This window comes from Passer domesticus, chromosome 2 (assembly GCF_036417665.1).
Source record: "Passer domesticus isolate bPasDom1 chromosome 2, bPasDom1.hap1, whole genome shotgun sequence".
Lineage (NCBI taxonomy): Eukaryota > Metazoa > Chordata > Aves > Passeriformes > Passeridae > Passer > Passer domesticus.
Window position 1 is genome coordinate 15,157,737 of NC_087475.1, and position 24,043 is coordinate 15,181,779.

The 24,043-nt window shown below is 41.4% G+C and overlaps 1 protein-coding gene across 8 annotated transcripts in view; it reads right to left on the reverse strand.

Annotated features, from left to right (window-relative positions):
* CNKSR2 (connector enhancer of kinase suppressor of Ras 2) overlaps nt 1-24,043 on the reverse strand; it is a 205,561-nt gene that overhangs the window by 6,163 nt on the left and 175,355 nt on the right. The window contains exon 21 of one of the 8 annotated variants that reach the window (XM_064407498.1): nt 8,946-11,145. The exons of 6 other annotated variants lie outside the window; for them this stretch is intronic. In XM_064407498.1, coding sequence (XP_064263568.1) covers nt 11,141-11,145 — 5 coding nt within the window. In that variant the 3' untranslated portion in view covers nt 8,946-11,140. Of the gene's footprint in view, nt 1-8,945; nt 11,863-24,043 lie in introns of those variants that run through there. One more of the 8 variants, XM_064407497.1, reaches the window with a different exon arrangement.

A 24,043-nucleotide genomic window follows, 5' to 3' on the forward strand; every position in this document is an offset into this window, starting at 1 on the left:
CTGCGACTGCTCCTTCTTGCTATTGACTTCACAAGAAAGGGAGAAAAACTTTCAAGAATGTAAAAACTTGACATGCAGAGAAAGAGGGAAAAAAGAGACACAGTGCAAGGTGCAGTAATGTTAGAGTGACTTAGTACCAGAAATCAGATTTCTGGTACTGCAGTTACATGGTTCTGGTGACTTCCTTGTTATGAGCAGAGGAAGCCCTGGAAGCATCCTGCTGAGGAGCCCATCAGGGATCACATCTCAGGCTGGCAGTTCTGATAGCAGCACTCAAGAATATGTGATGGTGGCTCTGGAATGACATGTCCTAAGAAAGTCCACTTATTTTTGTCTCTTATTTTTGATACTCAGTGGTGCTGTTCAATAGTCAGTAATGCTGTCACTTATGCTGGTCTGTTACTTTACTATTACCTCATGGTTCAGCAGCAAACTGGAGACTAAATATAAGAGCACAACCATGACCTGGCATCATAGCAAACCAAAACAGAGCTGTTTGCATTATAGTTTGGTTTTAAAAAAAATAATATTTATTATGTACTATATCAAAATACAGAAATATGAGAAGTATTTATTTATTACAGCTTTAAAATATTTGTTCTAACTAGTATCGAAAGCATTTAAAAAGAAAGAAAATAAGAGAAAAAAAAAAGGTTTTGCTTCTTTAAAAGCAAAACCAAGCAAAAGCTGGGCATGAAGTGTTACTCTGATATGAGCATTTGAAATGTTTCATTTAGAAAACATCAAACCACTTCAACCTTCCAGACAATGTTTCCCCCAGAGGAAACTGGTGACTCCGTACAAGCTTTGCAAGCACCAGTGCAGTCAGGATTAGCTGAGAGGGGATCGGGATTAGCCAGGGCAGCCCGTGGGACAGTGTTTGCTGTTCCTTAGCTCTGTCCCTGCTGCCCCCTGCACACTGACACACGTTCATGCAACACCCAGACACTGCCTGTGCGTGGCCTCCTGGCTGCTGGCAGAGCCCTGGGGATGCCCAGGCAAGGATCCTCCCTGGCTTTCACAGTGCTGCCTGTTCTCCTGGCTCAAGGTGCCCGTGTCCTCCAGAGGCTTTCCTAGAGGCTCTTGCAGGAAGGCTGCTTGGTTCCAAGCATCAGCTTTACCCTGTGACTGACCCTGCTCCAAGACAGTCATTTCTGCTGGCTGGAAGTTTGCCACATGCAGAAGCACCCTCAGTGAAGAACCGCAGTGTCCTCAGGTGATTACAGGGTTTGTTATCAGTCACCAAGAGAGAAGACAGTTTGTGTTTAGAAGTGGCATTTTTAGTCCATCACGAGCTACCTGAGGCCACCTCCCATTTGAGCCCTACTATGGAGTAGGGCAACAACTCTCCTCAGGATCAGGCAAGAACTCCAGAAACCCAAATCTCCTCACCCCATCAAAAAAGTGTTTGCATTTGTACAGATCTTTATACAATCCAAGAATTTTGCAATCAGCAACTAATCCTGCTTTCTCTCTCATGAGTTTATTCCTTTGGCCTTTTAGAGAGCAAATGTTTTTAAAGCACACATTTGAAATTTTTTTAAAGAGATATGGAAGTGAAGAAGGGTTAGAGACTCTTTATCGATGGAATTATTTTGAGTCTGCACAGAGCTCCCCAAATCATCCCATCCTGTGCTACCCTGCTTGGTGAGCTGGGTTCATCACTGTCAATGGTGGCCAGAACTGAAATAAAATAGAAATTAGATGCTTTTCTCTTTCTTGTAATTTTCTTTCTTATTAAAACATCTAATGGGCTAAAGGGCAAAACATTCAGTAGCTGAATAATTAGAGAATAGTTAAAATCTTTTGTGGTCTTGACATTTGTGCTTTCTTAAGAAGTCTATGCAGCAATGAGGTCAGAAGTTTGGGCTCTCTCTATCAGTTCCTGTTGCTGAATGCTGATGTCCACCAGTCTGACAGCTGTGGAGGGAGTGATTTGCTAAAGGGCAAAGGGCAAACTCCCTCCTGGTCTCACAGGAGTATCTGACACCTGTTTCTCTCTCTCTCTCTTTCTCATCTCTTGCTATGCAAGGCAAAAGAGATCTTTCCTCAGGTGTCTCTTCCCCAGCAGCACTGCCAAGGTTGCACCCTGAAGGGATTAGGACAGGGATGGCTTGCTGAAGAAGCAGGCCAGCACTTTGACTCCACACCATCTACATTCACTTTGCTAGAGTTATCTAGAGCCTGGATTAGCAACCAGCCACTACACCCAGGCTTGACATCAAAACCCCATGGCTTCCAAAAACACAGCAACTCCCCATCAAGGCAAAATACAGCATTTGAGTTCCACCCTAAGGTTCAGAACTGAATGCCAAGTGCCTTTAATGAACCTGGATGGTTACACGGCCCCTGTAATTATAAATCCTGTGCCCCACACTGCTGGCCTGGGATCTGCATGGCTGGTGCTCCTCAGGGCTCATCCCCTGGGACAGGCACCCCCTGCTCAACCTGGGCCTCAGAGGGAGTGTGGACACAGCACTCCTGCCCTGCCCTGAATGGGAACAGCTCTGAGACTGCTCGGGAAGGGCAGAGGGCTGTGGGGGCAGGACACAGGCTGGGTTGGGCAGCAGAACACTGGCAGCAGGTCTCTGAAGGCATCAGAACATCACCTCCACAGGCTGGGGCTGCCTCCCCCACACTCTGTCCCTGACTCGGTGATGTCACCACGAGCAGCACATCAAAAAGGGGACAGGATTTCCTAAAGAGGAAAGAGGAGGGAAGAAAAACAAGTCCCTTAAATGCCTTGCTGCTGCTGAGGCTGGGAAAGCTCTAAAGAGGGCAAGATGCCTTGTTCACCCATGGTGGGGGAGAGGGCAGTGGGCGGCACAAAAACACATCCCAAACCTTAATATTTTCCAGAGAAATGCTGAAGGTGGTGCTGCTGCTCTCAATGGCTCTCAGTAGGCGGGAATGAGATTACACACACAGCTCCCCTCCCTCAGCCTTCTGCTAGAGCCTTTGATTGATTTCCTGTAGGTGTTGGTGAAACCCTTGGCACCATAAAGCAGCTGAGGTATTCTGTTAGATATAGAACTGAGCTTAAAACATATTTTCTTTTTTAAAATTGGTGCATTTGCATGCTAGTCATGCTTTTACAGCATGTATGTCTTGTTAAGGAAGAATAAGACCTCTGCTAATGTTTTGTTTAAGTAGAAAATGTGGTCTAATAGGATTTGCAGGTGACCTCAGACCAGCAGCCAACACAACAGTTGTTTTTCACACTCACTCAGCTGCTGAGTAGGGGGTTGCATCTTTGCTGTTTTTCTGAATGCACTGCCAGGTCACAGTTTCCACATACTGCTGAAAAGCAGGGTGTCTTCTCTGAAGCTGTAATTTTGTCCCCTGCCCCACAGAAGGCTGAACAACTCTGTAACTCAGGAGAATTAAAGCCGCACAAACTGCAACACATGGGATCTAAATCCGGTGAGAACCCTTGTCTTCCAAATGCAAGAACATACAGGTACTGAATTTTGTAACAAAGAAGCTCCTGCTGTCTTCAAGTGAATGCAAAACTGTTTGCTTCAGTTCTGGAGATAATGAATACATTTATCTAGTAAACATTGTGTTTATTATTATTTTTCACTATTCTGCTTTCTGCAGGAAAAGATTCTGAACTTTTTGTACTCTGCCCTCAGTTATTAGAATGCAGTAAATATTTGTAACTACTTCTACATTTTCTCAGGAGAGAGAGAGAGATGAAGATTATGGCTGAGTAGGTGAAACTCCAACAAGTCAGGAACTGTTTGGGTTCTTGGCATTCAGTGAAAAACTGGTGGGATTTCTCATACTGTGTTGTCACTTGCTGTTCAGAAGAGCATGCACCAGGCTCTGTGATGCACTAAAGTGTAATCACCTCCTGGCTCTGTTTGGCAATTAATCTTTCCATTATTTCTCTCTTATAAACCAAGATCATAAGAGCATAAGGTACTTCTGTGAAAAGTGACCAGAGAGAAAGTTACCATTGGTATTTACGTGGACCAAGAGATGATTGGTCCATGTAAACTGATGATTCAGGAGGATGGTACTGAATTAGAACCCTGTAGAAGGTCACTGCAGCCCAGCTGGCTAACACACTGCTCTCTGGACACAGAGAGTCTCTAGACACACACTTCTCATAAATCTGCTCTAAATATACGAAATAACCTCCAGCAGTGGAGGTCCCTACACTTCTGTGATTCACTTTTCTGCTAAAGCTCAAGCTGCCAAAATCTTGTATGGTTTTTGTCTTTCAGTGAGGTACCAGAGGAGCCCATGATTTCATGTGGGGCTGGGTGAACAGAACTGCCTGTGTAAGGATAGTTAATACATTTTGTCACCTACTCTGCCAACAAGGTCATATTTTTCAAGGATCAAAGCTCTTTCTTTGGTCCTTGCCAGTGCCTCCAGACACCACCCAGGCTCAACCCCATTGCCTTTAGACTTTTCATCCTGACTGATGGGCACCACTGCCATCCGGATGGAATTCTCCATTTCCCTACTCTCCTCTTTTCTGTTTGCTGCCTTTTCTGCTCAGTGACGCACTTTCCTTCGCTGTGCAGCTCCTCTCACACACGCCCACTCCTCTCCTTGCAGTCAGCCCTGCATTTGAGCAGAAGTACCAACCTCTGCAAATCCCCAGAAAGCCAAGCTGCTGTGAAGTCTGTGACAGGAAGCGAACAAGGCACAGTCAGACTGAAATCTCCAGGCTCCGCTGAAATTTAAACTCCCATTTTCACTCCTTTTGGTGAGCTCACTCCCTCTGGCAGAGGAATCAGCTAACCCCAGCTTTCTCAGGATATTAAGGAGGCAATTTAGTTAGAATACATCACTAATTACATTATTAAATAGCTGCCATGTTATTTTCTCCCTCCAAATCCCAAAGATTTGATTCCAATTTGAGAGCTACACCTTTTTGCTTCACCTTTTGTGCAGGGGAGGCATTTACCTCAAGTGTCCCAGACACTTTCTGTGAGTAACAGTAAATGCAGTAAATACTCCCTCAAAACAAGAAGCATCCAGGCCTCTGGGAAATGGTCTCAAGTTAGATAAAACAGCCTTGGGTGCACAAACCTCTGGGGTTTTTTTTCCTTCTTGACCCTGATGTGTCTGTGTTGGGAACAGACACCCTGGTCTGCCACAAGCTAACTAATAACTGATATAATCCAGGCAGCACAAAAGCATTTGTAAATCCTCCTGTGCCACAGCAGGATCTCTCTGCCATGGCTAACAACAGGGACCGTCAGCCCTGCCTGGGCCTGCAGTGGTTTCCCTGGCAGGGAGGCAGAGCAGCACAGAGCCCTGCTGAGCCCTTGGGAAGGGGGAGCCTCCTGCACTCCTGCAGCAGCTCTGCATTCCCAGCTGTGCCAACAGGCAGGCAAGGGCTGTGCCCACAGCCTGGATGGGCTTGTGAAGCCCAGGGAACACAGGAGAGAGACTGAATGTGGATTTTAGCAGTGTTGCAGCAGAGGGGAGAAATGAAATCCTCCAAAGCAGCAGTTGGTTCCTCAGTGCAAGGCCTAAATCCATCTTTGCTATGGTTCAGGTTAATCATTAAGAGTCCAAACTGCCCAAGAGTGAGACATACCCAAATGCTTCTTATATAAAGGTTCAGGAATTAATAATGTTTAACACTATTTAGATGGCTGGCTGGCAGACTAAGCTATGTATTTTCTTCCCCCCCCAAGCTAAAAGGAACAAAGTGGTAAAATCAATGTAAGGCTTAAAGGAGATGGTGTCTGCACAGCTGTGGCTGTGCATGATGTCACTCCTGCACAGGTATGGGGGGAGCCACAATGACATGGAAAGTCAGCTCCTGGTAGGAAAATGTTACAGGTCACACCCCTAATTACTGAGAAGAGGAAGAAGCAACACAGCATTTAAGCCTGGCATGATTCAGCAGGCAGGAGGTGCAATAAAACACAGGTCTACATGGAAAAAGCAGCTAATCATCTGCTCTAGGTAAAACAGAGCAATTTCCCTGTTAAAGTACAAAGACACATGCTATGTCTTATGCCATGTCCTATGTGACCTTAAAATCAAGGCCGGACTGGATATGTGATTACACCTGTAAACACACACACACACACACACACACGTATTTATATATACATGTCTATACACACACACAGGAGCATATTAATGTTGTCTACAAGTGAAGAAAAGTTTAAGCAAGCTGAGTTAAAGCTAAATTAAAAGTAAAACGGGCTCTTCTTGAGCAGTACCAGTCTTTGCAACCCTTCTCACTGGTATTGCTTCCCTTTCCCTGACTTCTTCTGACTCATGTAATCCTCTATCCTTTGTGCCCCTGTGTATGTGAAAGTGCAGGATCTTCCCAAAAGTCTTGAATCAAGGAAGGGAGGAGCATTATTTAAAAACAAGCTTTGATCCATGTGTTTAGTGAAATTTTAGTAGCTGGAGGATCATTAAATTTTATGTTTATTGTATTTATTATTTTGTATTTATTCAATGCAGGTATTAGATCTGGATTTTATACCATCATTTCCTCTAAAGTTGAAGTATTTTTGGTTACCAAGATAGCTGTACGCTGTTTCTATTCTCTCATGTTATGTAAACCTGCAGAGAAAAAAAAGAAACTCCCTAGGGAAGATGCTCACTGAAAGCACCAACACAACAGAGTCCTGCACTTGCTGGAGTTTTACACCCAGTGGTACCAGCCTGCTTCTCCTCTCACATGCATGAGCATAAACTGGGCTTCTTGAAATAAAGTGAACTGTGCAGGCAAGTGGAAAACTCATGTCCCAAACAGCAGATATCTGAAGGTATTTCAGGAATTTTCCACTACAGCCAAGTTCAATGCCAGAATCAGGTAGGTACCATCTTTTAAATGATCATGTCCTAGACTCTGTCAGGCCTGACAGATGCCAAGCCTTTGCTGCGGCACTGAAGGTCTAATTCTTATTGCGAACTACTTATGGCACTAGCAGTTTTCCTTTTGGGTCAGTAGATCCCTGAGAATCTCTTTTCCACTGGAGTCACCTTTCTGGGGACGTGTGAAGGACAAGCCATGGCCCCCGTGCCCTGCTGGCTGCAGTGTGAGCTGGCAGCCTGGAGCATGTTCACACGTGCAACCTCCAGCCTTCATGGGACACTCGGGCTGCTCTTGCTCTGAGTCTCACACCCACCTCAGCCACATCTCTTCAGCCTTCCACACAACTGGAACTGCTTACTAAACACAGCTGACATGAAACTGAGCATAAGGAAAACCCTCGGTGTCTCTCCCTGCAGATCTGCATTGCTGAGCTGACAGTAACATTCAGCCATTTCTGACATGCACTCAGCAGTGCAGTGCAGGTGCCAGCTAATGGGTTACTGTGTTAGTGAGAAGGGGACACACAGAGGGAAAAATTCACTTTTTCTGCTCCTGCTGCCTCTTGACAGCTCTTGCCCACCTCAAATGAGCATCTGTAGCTCCCTCTTTGCTCGCATCCTGCTGTTTCATGAGGTTATGTTGGTGGGCTGTGATTTCAGAGAGGGCATGAGAATGAAGTCACTCCAAAGCTTCCCAAAGTAATGGAATTCTAATCAGTGGCAGAACTTTTCTGCAGTAGGGTTATAGCTGCATACTTCCTTGGTTGTAGATATGGTACTCTACTCAATTAAGCTGCATATGAAGGCACCAGTTTAACCTTAATCTACTGATTTTAGTGACTCTCTGGGAGTATTTTACACAATGAAATAGGATATCCTGAATTTTTTCTGTGCCACACAATGATATAAGTGCTGTTTAATTTTACCACAAGCTATCAAAGCTGAAGTGACATAAACACACCAATCACACTTTGATGGTACACTTCCCCTTGGGCCCTGAAGTTCAAAAACAACAGAAAACTTGTATTTATGAGGAAAGGCAGGAGCTGGAGCAAACTGGGCAGAATTGCTAGACATGTGGGGATTCTGTAGCTTTGGAACAGGATGAGGAGTTCCCTAGAAATAATAATTCACAAGTAATATATAGAAGCAACTACTCCTTGAGGAAAATACTGGTATTACAAACCTAACCTCAGGTTGCAGCACTCACAGTTGTGAAAGGTTAAGTGACAAATGATACGGGCCCAGCAACATTACTCACCCGTCAGAATCAAGCCACAGTCACGCTCGTACAACAGCAGTGCTGTCAAGGTTTATGGGACTGATACCTGAAAGCAAGCCTGAACAGATGGGGGACACGTTCCTGGTGAGCAACACCCACCCAAAAAATGAACTCTACTTCAGGCTACATCCCAAGTTTCTTCTTTGTATGAAAAAGCAGCACTGAGAGTGGAGTTTTCCAAAAGGCATCACTAAGGAATTGCAATTCTGCTTTCAACATGGGAGAAACATTAGTGTGGGCAGGGGCCAGGTTAATTGAGTGTCTGCCTCAGTTACCTCTGTAACCCACTGTGGTCTGCTGGGGAAGCACATCCCGAGGGGTTTCTGGAAGGGGCCCGAAATACTTCCCAAAATGTTATCCCAGAAGATGTCATATTTATTCAGATATTCAGATTTATTAATGGATTTATAACTGCACATTATGACAGCTGCACTGATCAGATTCCAATCAAATTAAACTGCACCCTGATTTACATCTTAATTATGCAGGGCACAACACTGCCAAATATTAGGCACCCCCCATCAGCTGCTGAATGCCCATCACACCCCCATGGTCTGTAAGCACCACACAGAGTTCAAGGTACCTTTCAGGACAAAAGCTATTGCTGTGACGGGAGAAATGCAATAATTCCACATGGTTTTCTAGACATCACTCATGTCATCAGATGTCAAAATGAACTTGTGAACATGTATGAACCTCAGCGTAAAGTGCTCTCAAAACTGGCATGAGAGTGGTCACAGCAGAAAGGTCCATTCCCCACCCACTGGGCAGAATGTGTTTGCCACAAAAGGAACAAGAGAAAGGAACTGAACGTCAGCCCTGACAGACAATGGTTATGCAAAAGCACGACAGAAAATTTGCTGGCTTATTTCCTTTATTAAGCCCAAAATAACACCTTTATAAAATCCTGACTTCATGAATAAATCAAATGCCTTCATTAAAGAAACATTTACTGCCATTTTCTATACTTTATTTTAAGGCATACAGAAAAATATTTAACAAATGTGTATGCAATTAAATGCCAGGGACTGCTAATTACAGCCCTTCTGAATGCCTCTGCAAAACAAAGATACTCAATACAATATGTTAGAAAGGGTGGGGAAAAGAAAGAGAGGAAGCTGAAGACAATCTAATAGGCATTAGTGCAGATATATGCTGGCCTTTGGCTATGAGCAGCAAATAAGCCATCAGTGTTACCCCAAATGGCAGCCAAAGGACATTTTAGAGTCACATCCTTGCTTCTGCTTCTCTAATTCTTTTCCAAAACATTTCACCTCTAACTAATTATGGAATTTAATGACAGAATGTAAAGGACTGGCTGGGGTTGCAGGCCATTCCAACAAGACTTTAATCACATATCCTTCAGGTTGCAGAATCTTTATGTACTTAGCAGTGATTTATCATTCCTGGCAGAGGCAGGTACTTCAAAGGCAACCTTATATAAAAAATAAATTCTGCCTTTGCCAAGCATTGGAAAGAGCACTAAATTAAATTTTAAAATCAATCCTACAGACAAACTCAGAGGGTTTGTCTATCTGGCCAACAGGCAAAAATTTATGACAGTACAGTTTTGTAATCAATAATAGCAATACAGTGCATGTTTCTGATTAGAAAAAATTAAAGATGCCAAAACAACATTGCTAAATATTTAGGCTGTTTTGTGACAGTCCCATTGAGCAGAAATATAAAACATGCATTTTGATGAATTTCCAACTAATTTATGTCTTACTATACTTTTTATTTTTCAAAAAAGAATATTAAAACTATTATAAGCTTTGTCACCTGCTGTAAGGCAGAATGATGTAATTTTATTCACTGCACATTTCCTGTTTGTGAGGCAAAAAAGCATAATTTACTTCTTTATAAAAGGGAAATATATATATAACTATATATATATATAATTTTATTGGTATTAACATAATGCAATACCATACATTGAGCAAACAGAAAGAAAACATTTCAAAATACATTTTTTAAAAGTATCTCCCCGTAAGATAGTATGAAATATCAAGTAATTAGCATTAACATTATTACAATACACCCTTAGCCAAATATATCAAGGAAAATCCACATTCTAATCACAGAGATAGAGGCAAACATCAACCCATAGGGGACTCAGAACATAATGATAAATACAATATCTGAATCTACTTTGAGTGACATCCAGACAAATACTGGCCCCAAAACAGCCCTCTGGAGTCTGGGTGTTACACAGAGAATACTTTGTGCCTGCTTAGCCAGGCAGCATCACTCACATGTTTTAGTCCTAGAAGATAAAGAGGAACCAAAGAGTTTAATGCAGAGCCTAATAAATCTCAGCGTGAGGTATCTTCTCCATCACCATCCGAATGAGTGCCAGTGTACCCTCTGGGAATTCAGTACAAACCACTGGATAAATGGAAGTCTCTGAAAGGTCTGTACATACCTCCACTTGACAGAATACACTTAGTTTAGCATGACACAGTAAGGAAACTTCCTTCACTAATGTGAAGCACGCTTAAATGACACGACTCTGTCTGGTTGGCCTGAATGGGTTCACTGGAGTTCAGTACAAGCAATGGGAAATTACAGTTACCATGGCTGAATCCCTCTTTAATTCCTCGAGGTGTGCAGAACAAGACTGAGTGACATCAAAGCCCTTCCCCTGCCAAGACCCTCTTCCCCTTCCGTTCTCCCGTGCGGGGGCAGTATTTTCTGCAAATGTGCTCCATGTAGACTGGATCTGACTTTGTGCCTAGTCCCATTGTGGAAAGGGTGCATTCTTCAAAAGACTGGCCATGCCCTTTGACACCTTCCTGGAGGCCTCATATTCAGGCATGTGGTTGTCTATGCTTTAACAGGTCTGTTCTCTGTTATAAACATCAAAGTTATTCGAGGAGAACTGACTTTCTGAACGGAGGCCATTAGGTCGCTTGCAAGAGGCTGAAGTTGAGTCTCCGTCGTGCCAATTCTCTAATGATAAGTTTATCAACCTTTGAGTCCAATCGGTTCAGTGCCAAGAGATGTGGTTCCCATTTGACATGGAGAGGTGCTATCAACTCTCGCAGTGTATTAGCCTAATATGATAAAGCAGTGATACAATATGTTGAAAGATTGGTGATGTGCCATTATTTCCATATCATATTAGTAAATTAGAAATACTATCATGCAAACAAGAGCAAATAGCAAATCTGGCATACAGTAGCAGCACTACAGAGCCTTTCTAATCTGCATGCAGCGATGCTCGTGAGGACAGAGACATGGCACTGTTCTGCTATTACACCTCACTCCATTAAAATATCCATCCCTGATGCAAAAGAGGTATTTAGGGCAGAAAGTTATATATTCTCTTTTTGTAGATATGTTTTTTTAAAAAGAACAGAACAAAGACCAATTAAAAAAAACCCCAAACAACCCACAAATAAAACAAGAGAACAATACACATCCTAACCAACTCAGTTGGTTTTCTCCATGTTGAAGACACATTAGCTCATTTGGAAGCACTGGGAAAGGGTCACATGAATGAGGAGAATGGAAGCAAAGAATGTGCCCCAAATCCACCAAACGTGCTACAAACACAGAAAAATATCCTGGTGGCAACTTATGCGTGAACTAGAAAAAGAGGTGGCACAACACAATCTGGCTCCTTTCGTTCTCCTAGCTGACAGTCCAGCGTTGTGCAATGTTGGGTGAAGGATAAGATACAGAGCTAGGAGATCGTGTGATTTTGCAACCACACTGACATTACACACTTCCATAAGCTAGGGCTTGAGAACTCGAGAATCTTTGTGGACCTGTGTTAGCAAAGAAAAGAGAAAGAGAGAGGTGGAATAAACAGCATACAGCTAAATTGTTTACTTAAGAGTTTCTGTGTGGATATGCAGTCTCTGCACAGGCAGTTTCAAAAGCCTGGCTGCTCTCAGTGCATTCCCTATTCTATTGCCTACTACACTAAATTGTAATAAAAAATGAAACTCCATGGATCTTAACATCCATTGTCATTTTGAATCCCAGATATGAAAAGCTGGGGGATGTTTTGTTGTTAAAAAAAACATTTCGGAAAAGACTTCAACTGTGCATAATGAAAAGACGTACAAATTAATTCCAATTTAACTGGTGGGATTTCTTTAACCCCTGTTAAAAAGATTTTTTTTTTCCAAAAGACAGAATGGAAAGGAAGGAAAGCATCAAGCATTGCCATTTTTATTCCTAAGCATATCACAAAAGGTCTGGAAAGCAGATAAGAAATATTTTCTCAGGGACAGAAAACACAAGGTAGAAAGAATCCCAGATGGAAACATTGGTGACATTTACTCCACACATGGCAGCAATTGGAAAATGAGTTTCAGAGAGGCAGAGGGTGAGCAATGCTACACAGAACTCAAACCCAGTTCAGCCTCTTCTCTATTACTGAGATTTCCTGGGACTCTGTGCGTCAACAAGGAGAGGAGGAAGAAGTGTGAGGAAAACAGTTTATATAACTAAATTCTAAGTATAGCAGTCAAGAGAAACTTTTACATAATCTATTGTTTAAAATAAAAAACCCCATTTGATTCCACAACCAAAATGAAAAAAACCCAAACCCAACGCCCAAAACCAAACCCCAACCCCCTGACAAACAAAAGGCCAAACCAGCACATTTCAGGACTCACGGGGTTGAGGAAAGGGAGACTTTGTAGACTACAAGAGGGAATGTTTTTCAGATTTTATCCTGTTCTATACTATGAACAGTTGTAGCATTGAAAATAGGAGTCTTGGATTTATTTGGAAAAAGGCACTAAGGGAAAGAGGATACTGCTGCCTCATAGGTATCACTTCTGCAGCTTCAGGAGATCCTGTCATCTCATGGCTGTTGTTCACACAACTTAAACACTAAGAATTCAGAAAGTTTGTTTCAAAGGCCAGGCTTTGGCAAAAGAAACTTCCCTTTTTATGAAACAAGGTGGCTGTGAAATAAAGGAGGGTTACTGAAGTTAAGGCAAGGACGTTATGCAGCAGATGTCCATACCCAGCTCTTGCTCATGCCCGGCTGAGTCTGGCTGGGACATGTCCTCCATCTGTGGAATAACTGTGCTACCTTCAACACATGGTGGGACAGGACTTGTTATGTACATAAAATTCAACTAAATATTTCTGAAAAAGAATCTGCTAGTAAGACACACTTTTGTAAAGACTATTCTGTAATATTGCTAAGGTTTGATTATTATAGAAATTATAGAAATTATCAAATACTGGCAATTTTTCACTATCCCAGTTTGGATTAGTCACTGTGCATGAACAGCCTGTCATTAACCTCTTAAGGTAAGTGGCAGCATATGCTGTCCTATTTATCTTAATGTGAATATAATTCTCAGGCACTAGGGGGCTTTTCTAAATAGATTTTCAATATCACTTACGGATAGTAACTGTTTGAAAAATCTGTTTTTAGTAGTAAAAATTATTCTTCCTTATCCTTACAAACCCCACATTTTTTTCTGTATCACTAACATTAACAGAATTATTTATGTAAGAAATCTCCAGCATGTGGTTTTGTTTCTAGATAAGGGTTTTAAAATTTGTTTTAAAGGAGAACAAATACAAATAACAAAGAACGAGTAACGTGCTTTTGGACAGATACTTATTGACACTACAACTTATGAAACTCATGAGATTTGCAAACATTTTGAAAAATAAACCAACTGCCATTCACATACAAAAATGAATGTGACCCTGTGAATATAGCGAAGTGAACTTACTGCATTTATCAACAAAATTATGTCTGCATTATGAGTCTTATGGAAAATGACTTCCCCAGAGTGGTTACAGACACAAAACTGTCTGCTCTAAATCTCTGCCTATTTATTTAGCTGATGTGTACGATGTGAGGAATTTTATATCTGAGCAAACCTGCAGCAGTAGGAGGTACTTTACCCATCTGAAGTGGTGAGACAGAAGGCACCTGGGCCCTGGGGTGGGAACAACCCACCAAGCAGGAGCAAGGGGATGCTCTGCATGCCCTTCCAGGCCAAGGGTCAAAAGCCAATAAACATCGAAGCAAAGGCAAGCAGAAAGTTCTCATGAGAGAAATATTTGAGAGTCACAATCAGTAAGGTCTCAAAGTGGCTCTGACACAACAAGTCCTATGTAAGGAAAGGGTGATACAAGTCTTTCTCTTTGAGACTGGACTATAAATAAATGTTGAAGGAACACCAGCAGTCACTAATGAGAAGGTATAAAGTTAGGGTTTTTACTCTGATGTGTTTTTTCATAATAAAAAGCACAAGATTTTACCACTGCCTCTTAAGAGTACACTTTCTTATCAATCTTCACATTATATATTTTGCCTAAATAGACTACAAGATACCTGATTATTAAATGCTATTTTACGACAACTTCTCTTTTCAAAGAAAGGTTGGGTTGAAGAATATCAGGTTAATTAACTTACTTTTAAAATTCATACTGAAGTTTTAGAAAATTTCAGACTTCCCATCTATAGTGACCATCAGTAAACCTGTACCTGCCTTTTGAAGATCTACCCTTTCCCTTATCCTATTTTGTGTAGCTATTTCTACATCTGCCTACACATTCAGGAGAGAAGAACTTTGATTGGAAGCTCTTACCTACTATCTAGTCCAATCATGAAGCATATCTAGTTATGCATTTTCCCCTGAAGGTAAACCCTTTGCATGAGTGATCAAGCTACCAACAAGAATGAGTGTAAAGAACAACAGGGAAGAGAAAACCTTCCCCGTGTGCTACAAACTGTGACCTGGCTGCTTCTGCTGGGAGTCCACTGGCAGATACCTCTTCCTCCTTACTAGGAAAATGGCTCAAGGCTCTTTGACACAGTCCTGGGCAGGAATGCTGGCAGATCTGCTGCTCACTGGTGGGAAGCTCCCGCCACCTCCAGGTGTCAGACAGCTGCCATGCAGAGATGAAAAGGAGCTGGTAGAGCCTGGCAGTGAGACTGCCTGAGGAAGGAGGGATTGGGAGACACATCTGGTGCAGATCCCCAACACTCTACTACAAAGCAGCACTTCCCCACATTTTCCTGTGGGAATCCAGTTAGGTATGGAAGCAATAGGAGGAGTCAATACTCCTCTGAGGCTGCAGTAAAGGGCACTAAATCAAACAATACTGGAGTATGCTACAGCAAATAGCAAGTTTCAGCTTTTCCAACACCACATTATATGCTGTAGTGTCCCCCATGTCCTCACTGAGGAACAGTAAGAGCACAAATGCTCCATGGGAAAGCACCAGGGTGAGGAACAGGCCCAGGGAGGACAGATGGTGGTGTCAGCCCACGGACAACCTCCAGTGCCTGCTCCTCTGCAGGTGCTGCACTCGGTCCCATGAGAACAAGGCAGTGGAAATTACAGGGCTCTGATCAGCAGGCATTTTTCCTCCCACTTAGCACAGTATTTCTAAATTGCAAATGTAACCCAGCTCTCCTATGCACTTCATGTAATACAGCTACTGCTAAATAACCCTCTGTCTACCCAGTACTAAAGAACTAAATAAACTACAATGTAGCACATTAAATTGCCAAATTACTAACTCTTACTATATTATTATAGTGTATTATATTATATTATTCCTAATTCTGCCCCTATTTTGTCCCTCCATATTAGATATATCTCATGGTTATTCTTATGCTGTTCAGATATCTCTCTAATATCTGCTGATCTCTCTCCTTCAGCTCATTACCAGGGTCTTACTGGAGTGACAGTTCACAGCTTCAAGATGGAGCAGTTTGAGTGTGGTTGTGTCAGAAAATAGGTTATTTTTCAGAGTAGTTCATTTTGTAACCATTGCAAAGCAATACAAAGAGCTGCTCCCAGAAAAGGAAGCCCTCTAATTTGGGACATAACCAGTAAGACACAGTTGAATAACCATGTTCAGGAAAAAAAAAAAGAAAGAGTAGCTGGCTGAATTTCTCATAGTTTTATATAGATTTAGAAGGCATAGGATGTAATCACAACTTTAGCATCCCACTGGGCAGTTTATGAATTCTGGTAATGATATTAAAATTTCTGCATATTGGCACTGTAATTGCTGGATTACACAGAGACACAAGTCACATAAGCCTGTGGGACAAACCTCACCCAGAAGTCTATGTTACATCCCAAAGACATGAGGCATGTATCTAATGGTGAGATTCCTTTCAATACAATTTAGTAAGCTAAAATCAGCCAGGCTATGACTGCAATGGCATATAAAGCTCAATTTAATCTACCAAACCTCCTGCGGTGTTTATTCTGAGAACTGCCTGAAAAGCCATGTCCTTGTTTCCTGATCACAAAGCAGGAACCGTAGTTCCAGTCTATCACAGATGAAAGAGTTAATGTACAGCACAAAATGAGAGCTCTGTTTCCTGACTAATGCTTTGGACATCAACCCTGAAAAAAAAAAGCAATATACTAATTTTTTGTGTTGTTATCAACGATTTTTTTAATAAGGAGTATTTAAGCGGAATTGGTCTTATTATCGTGACAAACAATTCTGTGTATTGCTTTATTAATTTTTTTTCAAGAAGTGTATTTCTGGATTTTTTTTACATTAACTTAGAGCTTTAAAAGCAGACAGAAACATATGGAATTATGATAGCATAACAAATTAAAATTTACAAAAATAAATTTTTAACTTCAACCAGTAGCCCCTTTGGTCAGAGAAAAGTTTAAGGCCCATCAAGTAACATGATTGCTTTTTCTGGTGGTGCTTTCCATACTGATAAAAGAAACACCAATGCACTGACAAAATCCCTGGTGTGAATCAGTAATACCCAGCCAGACTGCCATGCTCCCACTGCCAGGCTGCATCCAAGGGCAGGGGATGGAGATGCTGTTCCTGCCACAGCTGCTGACAGCTGAAGCAACCTGCCATGCCTGGGACCCCTTCTCTGACTGGGTCAGGGAAAGAGGCACAGATCACCTGAACTCTGTAAGCTACTGACAGCATGCCATGTGCTTAAGGTAAAATGAACAGACTGAGAAAAAAGTGTTATCTTCTTTGTGCCACATTCGGCTGAGGTTTTTCAGCAGCTTTTGCTAAAACCTCCAAAGGGAATGGTGTCAAAACCTACTCAGGGAAAATTAGGGGAGCAGATTATCATTACTGTTATACTAACATTGATCATGTTGAGATATTTTAATTTAATTTGGAGCTCACTGGAGAGACCTACACAAAAAACATGGACTCTACTATTACGCTTCTGGCAAGGCCAACAAGTGAAATGTTGGCACCACTCCTGTCTGGTTGTGCTGTGTTTAACAAAGGTTTCCCTTCTCCTCTCCTCATGTTCTAGCACGTGTTTCATCTGTCAATCCAACTTGCCTTGACTGTTCCCAGCAAGTATTATTGTTCCGCTCCAACTCTATTTTTGACTCAGTCAGGTGTCTTTCAAGTTTGAGGAGGACCATATTTAGCAAAAAAAATGCTATCAGACCTGAAGCCCTCCCTCCTATCAACAACCTGAAATATATTGCATAAAATTAGCATATAAAGAAACTGCTTTTAGAAGTCTTGCTTTTAATTAGTTTGGTTCCCACAAAAATAATACAGGAATCACCTTTCTTTTTCTAAACCAATGACTGAGCTGCTTTCTTGGCTATCTATGGTGTCTTATAAGCCCATCAGCCCAACACAGAAATGGCCTCCTTGTTTTCCCAGAGGAAATTCCTTGCCTATTTGAGAGTATAAAATGAAGAATTACTGATTAAATGTTTCACACCTGTGCGGTGCTGAAGGCTTGTACTTTCATTTGGTAAATTTAAATTAATTTTTATGAGAATAATTATCTCTATATAAAAAGCTTGCACTGAAAGGTTTTATGCAAGGTACTCTTCTGACAAGCCAAACATTGCTATGCTGTTTGTTAAGAATTGCCTGCATATTTTTAATGTGTAAGAGCTGTTTTCAGAGGGGACCCAATTTTTTCATAAAAAGTGTATCTTAAGCCTTTCATATTCCAAACAATCCTATCACTAGTGTAATAAGAGAAAATCAGGGTTGCACAGGGATTTCATTACATTAGGGATTCCTGTTAGAGGAGGATGTTTTCAAATGCTGAAAACATCAGAAGCTCCTGACTGTATATTAACTTTAAAGATAGCAATAAATAGCAAAATTTTAAATTATTTCAAATCCCTGAACATGCTAGACTGGATGAGATATAGCACGGATAGTATCTCCTGAAGCCTGCTAAGACAGTAGTTCTGTATGCCCTTTAGGAGGGGAAAAACCAGCAAACTAATCAAGGGAGATTAAGTTTTTGTCATATCACCTTATGTGTTCAAGCTCCTGGTTTAATACTCTTTCTGAAAACCACAAGGCTGCCATTCATGAGAATGGATGGCAAAAGGATTAGTCAGACTGGCCAGGAACCTAGACACAGATGAAGGATGCCATGCCAGGGTTTCATGGCCATGGGCATGCAGGAGTCCTTAGCCCTCCTTCCCAGCCTTTTCTGAAATACAGGCACCACCAGAGACCTTCTTGGTGAGAGGACATGGTGCACCCAGTGGTTTTCAAAGAAAGATCCTGATAAAGTTCTTGGCGAACTGGTGATAACCAGTGTAAAGAGGTACATCTACACTCCCATCAATTCCTGCTCTTCTACCAATTCTTCCACCAACTCAGGAGGTTTTTACTCTCAATGACCTCTGCACAAAGGTACAAAGACATCGGTACAAAAATTGCTTCTCTTTAGCCTCTTCTTTCCTAATTCATCCCCAATCATCTCCAAAACTGCCCATCACACACTGTTTGGTGAGGTGTAGCTGCCATACTCCTGTATGATGGCACTGTTCTACAGAAAAAAATAATCCTGCACTGAACACATTACAGCACCAATACGCACTTCAGGCCCTGGTTCTCTTCTGCACACCTGGCCCCTTCCCAGTGTGGAAGGGCAGAGCCTGGGGGAGACCTGCTGTCCCTCTGGAGGGATGGAGCAGTGCACAGGGTCCAGCAGGTACCAACCTCCCCACCCCTAAGGCACGTCAAGCTCCTCTACTGGCAGAAACCACCAGAGCTGTGTTGGAGATGGACACTTCTCAAAGTCTTTTGGGTTGTTAGAAGGGGTGTTCCTTTTCAGGAGAATGAAAACAGGATCTCTACAGCTTTCAACTGGAAATGAGAGTGCCATCATCTCAGAATGTGCACGACTACTTGCTAGCTTCTGCTACCTCATCCAGGTCTTTTGATCACAACAAGGGAAAAATACTTTTAGATTACTCAAAGTTAACAATGTCCAGGGAAAGAGAAGTCTTATTAAAGTGAGGGAAGCTGCTCCCCAGAGGGCTGCTCCAGCTCTGGGAGCAGCTGAGCACAGGGGAATGGCTGGTGTGAGATGGTGGCTGATCAGGCTGAGGCAAGGAAGAGGAGTTGGAGAAAGGCAGGTGCTGGGTAGGATGGAGCATCCACTGCAGCCCACCACTGACACCTGACTCTGGCATTGCTGTAGCAATCTGCTGAGAAGTGGGGACACATTTCAAATATAACTAGTTTTACAAGAAAACTCTTGATCTGGGTAATGATTGGAGGGCCCAGCCTGCTCCCCTGGCAGCCTCCAGCAGTGACAGCCCCCTGAGCTGCTGTGCACTCAGCCCTTGGTCTTGCCAACAGCAGCAGAAAGGGCATCAAGAGCCTCGAGGAGAAAATCCCTTACTATCACCACAACTGGTGACTGCTGTATGCAAGGGAATCCAAATGGACCAAAACCCTGAGATGCTGGGGGAAGGGTTACCTGTAAAAACAGCCACCTTTTGAAAATGGCAGGCAAGAGTGCCCTTCCCTCAGGGGATGGTAAGCCAAAGGATGCTTGTAAGGAGGGGTTTCTGCTGTCCACACCAGTCACATGCCTGAGCAAGGTTCCTCTGGACAAGCTGTACCAAGACCCAGAGTTGTTATGCAGGGATGTATTCCCAGCAATTTGTTAACACACTATGGCTTTGGTTTGCTTAATTGGTTTTCACCAAAATATCACTACTAAACAAATAAAATATTATAATCTCTACAGCCTGAAAAACACTGACTATCATGTAGCTGAGCTCTGTTCTTATCCCATAACAGCAGCCTCCCTCCTATGCATTTCTCAAGCTGCTCAGTTAGCTATTGTCCTGTACTATTTTCTTCAGGACCTACACTGTCTTTTTTTACTTTCTTCTCGTCTGCAGTCTTGTACATGAATAAGCATTACACTTCTTTCATGCATTACCAACAGCAAAACCAAACCTTTTTTCTTTTTTCCCTATCAGGCAGAAACATCTTATACCAAACAGCTCCCTTTAGTTCTCTTCTTGGATTGCACTCGTTAAAAATGTCAAATCAGCTTCTACAAAAACAGAGAACTAGGGGGGTTTGGCTTCTACCTACATAAAATACAGGAAGTAGTGTAGATAAAGCAGAAACAACAACAACAACAAAAAAAAAAAGAGACTCATTTGTAACATCACACCTCAAAAAGCAGTACTGAAAAAGGCAGAGAAGGGCTGACAGGATTATTGTGGAAAAGGATTTTCCTGCAAGGAATGCATGGTCTAGGGCTAATCAAGACTTCTCCCCTATAAACAAGGGGGATGGAACAGAAGCCTGTATAATTCTAAAGACATAAATGCAGAAAAAAGGTTGGTAATTGCTTCTTCAAGTAACAGAAACATCTGAAAGTTTGTGTGCTAGGTTTAACTAACTAGAAGAGATGTTTGTCTCTAGCCTGGAGTTAAAATGTGCAACTCCTTATTGCCACATAACAGAGCTCAAAGTACTCCTGAGTTCAAAATCAATAAAACTATTGTGTGGAAGAATGATCCATCAAGGGTTACAAGAAAGATACCTTTAACCCTCCCTAGAAATATATTTTTAGGTATGGTTCAAGGCAGGGTAACTGGGTTAGCTGGGATATGGGGCTCATCTCTCTTTGGTACAATCACTTGTTCTTGCAGGTGACTTTTTAAAACTCTAACTCAGAGTCTGATATCTGATATAGAACTAGACAAATCAATGTTTTGGACAGTTTTTGTTAAGCTCACAACTGCTGTGCAAAATGGAAATGTTAGATTGCAAGAGTAAACAATAAAAAATAACAGGCTTGGTGAATTTTTAATTTTGCAAGGATTTTTTTTTTTCAGAAGAATGTAGACATCTCTCTTAAAGAAGTTGTGTATCTAGTGTCAGTAAATGCATTCATCTTTCACAATAACACCAGGACTTGCCATTAGTACAACTGGGTAATCCAGAGAGTTATAGAGTAACCAAAAAGTTCAGTGTATATTATATGATTTATCTATTCAAAACTTCTGTGGAAAAATAAGAATATTTAGATTTTCTATGAAAAAGAGAAGGCAAGAATTAATCTGTTATGGTTATGTATCGGGTAACAACAGGTGGCAATGAAAAAAATGTTGGTGACCATGATTTATACACACTTCTTTGTGAACTATAAAATACAGCAAGAGCACACTCAGCTTAAGCTGAAGATGTTTAAAACAACCCCTGGGGTTGTGTGTGTGCAGAAACCTTGGGAGGATTTCAGAACTGGGAGTCCATGGTTAGAAGTCTAAGTGCAGAGACCAATCTCCCCTGCTCAACCTGGAACTACCACAACCATTGGCCTTGGAAGAGGAAAGAGAAGTTAGTAAAACCCAGGAGGAGCAGAGATGAAGATTTGGCTGTACACTTTCGGTCATTAATAACACTGCTAAAGATGATCAACACTAGACTAGAGAAATGCAAAACATATGAGGACAAAATAAAGAAACAGCCCAGTGAATTTGTCTTTTAAAAAATTTACTCTATTTCCATACAGTACTTCAGAGTAATCTGAAGAAAAAGTCTCAGCTAGTACTTTCAGAAGACAAGAGCTAAGGGGCCAAAAATAACTGTTGCCCCAACTAATTATGGAGATTAATATTACACGGTTTTCAACTTAATAATGAGGTTATGCCAGAGTCTCCTCCTTGGAAGACAACTTGCACTGGGAAGTATTTCAATGCACGGGCATGATCAATGCACAGAACATGGCCCCAGCATAAAATCCTGCCACGTGGTTCACTTTAGCTTAAAATGCTAAACTGCAGAAATCTTTGAAATAAAGGCTACAGCAGCATAGGTGTATTTACAGTAGGTTATGCTGTAAGAGAAATGTGACACTGTAGAAACAAAATACTTTTAAAACAGTTTTTCTAACTGGGGAAAGATTTATAACACCATCATTCTCATTTGTGGCACAGAATTAGAGGCTGGTGGGATTTTCATTTCAAAAACCAATCACAATTAAACTCGTTCCATAGCTTATCCTCACCACTGCAGATTTATGCCCTATTTCTATTCTTCTACTTTTTGCTTCTATCTCACCCTACTCAATTTTGCAACCTACTCCCCAGCTACCCTGATGTTTCCAATTCCCCAGTACTACAGATCAGACTGCACAAACTGTTTCTTTTCTTTTTCAAGAAAAGGGGTAAATTAAGCCTCCACCACCTTGGGGGTGTGTGCTTTCCTTTGTTCATTGGGTTACTCTCAGCAACCTCCCACTCCCCATCATTCCAAGGAGCAGTGGTACTGAAAAATGCACACAGCCTTCTGACAGCCCTGGCAGCAAAGCCAACTCCATGTAGAATATAAAATCTCACCCCTCCATGACTGTTTTCCTCCAAGTAGAAACTATAGGTGCCATTGGTACCGTCTGCTCATGGCCATCCACACATGCCCTCATCCTTCCACATTCAACCTCCACTAAATTTCAGGAATAATGAAATCCATAAAGATCCAAGTTCTGTTCTCAAAACTAAAGAGTCTAATTTTTAATTCAAGTGACTTTTATACTCTCGTATATATCCTATAGTCTTATTCAGCCACAACAAACACAAGCTTAGGAAAATTGTCTTTTGGAATGGGACAGGCCAAGAAGAAGGTGGCTGACAGTTCTGAGTTGCATTAACTGTAAAAGCCATTTCCAAACTGTGAGTCTTCAAGGCAATAATTTTTTAACTTTATGAAAACACTCACACTTCCTTCCACCTTCTAAAAATAGTTCAGAAATAATTGTACCAAAAATTTCAGCCATGCTTTAAACAAGTATTCACAGGAAAGCTAAACCACATCTTTTTTTCCTCTTATTTTACTACAAAGACATTTTACAGGTATTTTACAAATTGTGCAAGGCTTTAATAAAATGAATTTTCTCAACTTCTTACAATTTGCATAGATACAGGGATAATCTGTTTATGCTGTAAGATTCATTACAGCCACTATAAGATGTCCTTATCTGCTGGCAGAATTTGTGAACTCAAGGTTAAAACACAAAGTGAACAGAGAACTTGGAAACTATTGATTTATTAATCCATAATTCAGTAGTGTCTAAAGTGCCTTTGTGTTAGTTGGGTCTTTTTAATTAATTTTATTGTTATTCCACAGTCTCACCATTTCATACACCCTGTTACATTTTCAGTGTCTTGGTATAAAAAATTTTTGGTATGGTTAAAATAGTCTAGTTCATTAATAAGTATTTCTAGCCCCTAAAATAATCACATGAAACTGCTGAGGATACATTAAGAAACAGGACATTAAATATCTAGATCATGCAGTGACACTGGAGAAGGTAAGCAGAACAATGTAAAAAAAATTAGTAATTCAGTTTTGGATAGTTTTAGTTTGGAGTGCAAAATTTAAATGGAATTTTCTCAAGGCTCTTTACATAGCCAGAAGTAAATAATTAAAATTCTCTCTTCTGTCTTCTAAAGAAACAGAAACCAGCAACTCCAGTTGTCTTTAAAGCCAGTACAATAAAGTTAGAAATATAAATGTTTTGCTGTAAAATTATGTACATGTACTTAGCTTAATGCAAAAAAAAAAAAAAAGAAGACAATATCTTGAGAATATTTTTTTTTTAATTAGAAGTTTAAAATAAATGGCCAGACACATTCTAGCAGGGAGAAAAGAAGCAGGAACTCTCAGAATAATCAGCTTCAAGCCTTTTATAGATTTAGTATGATTTTT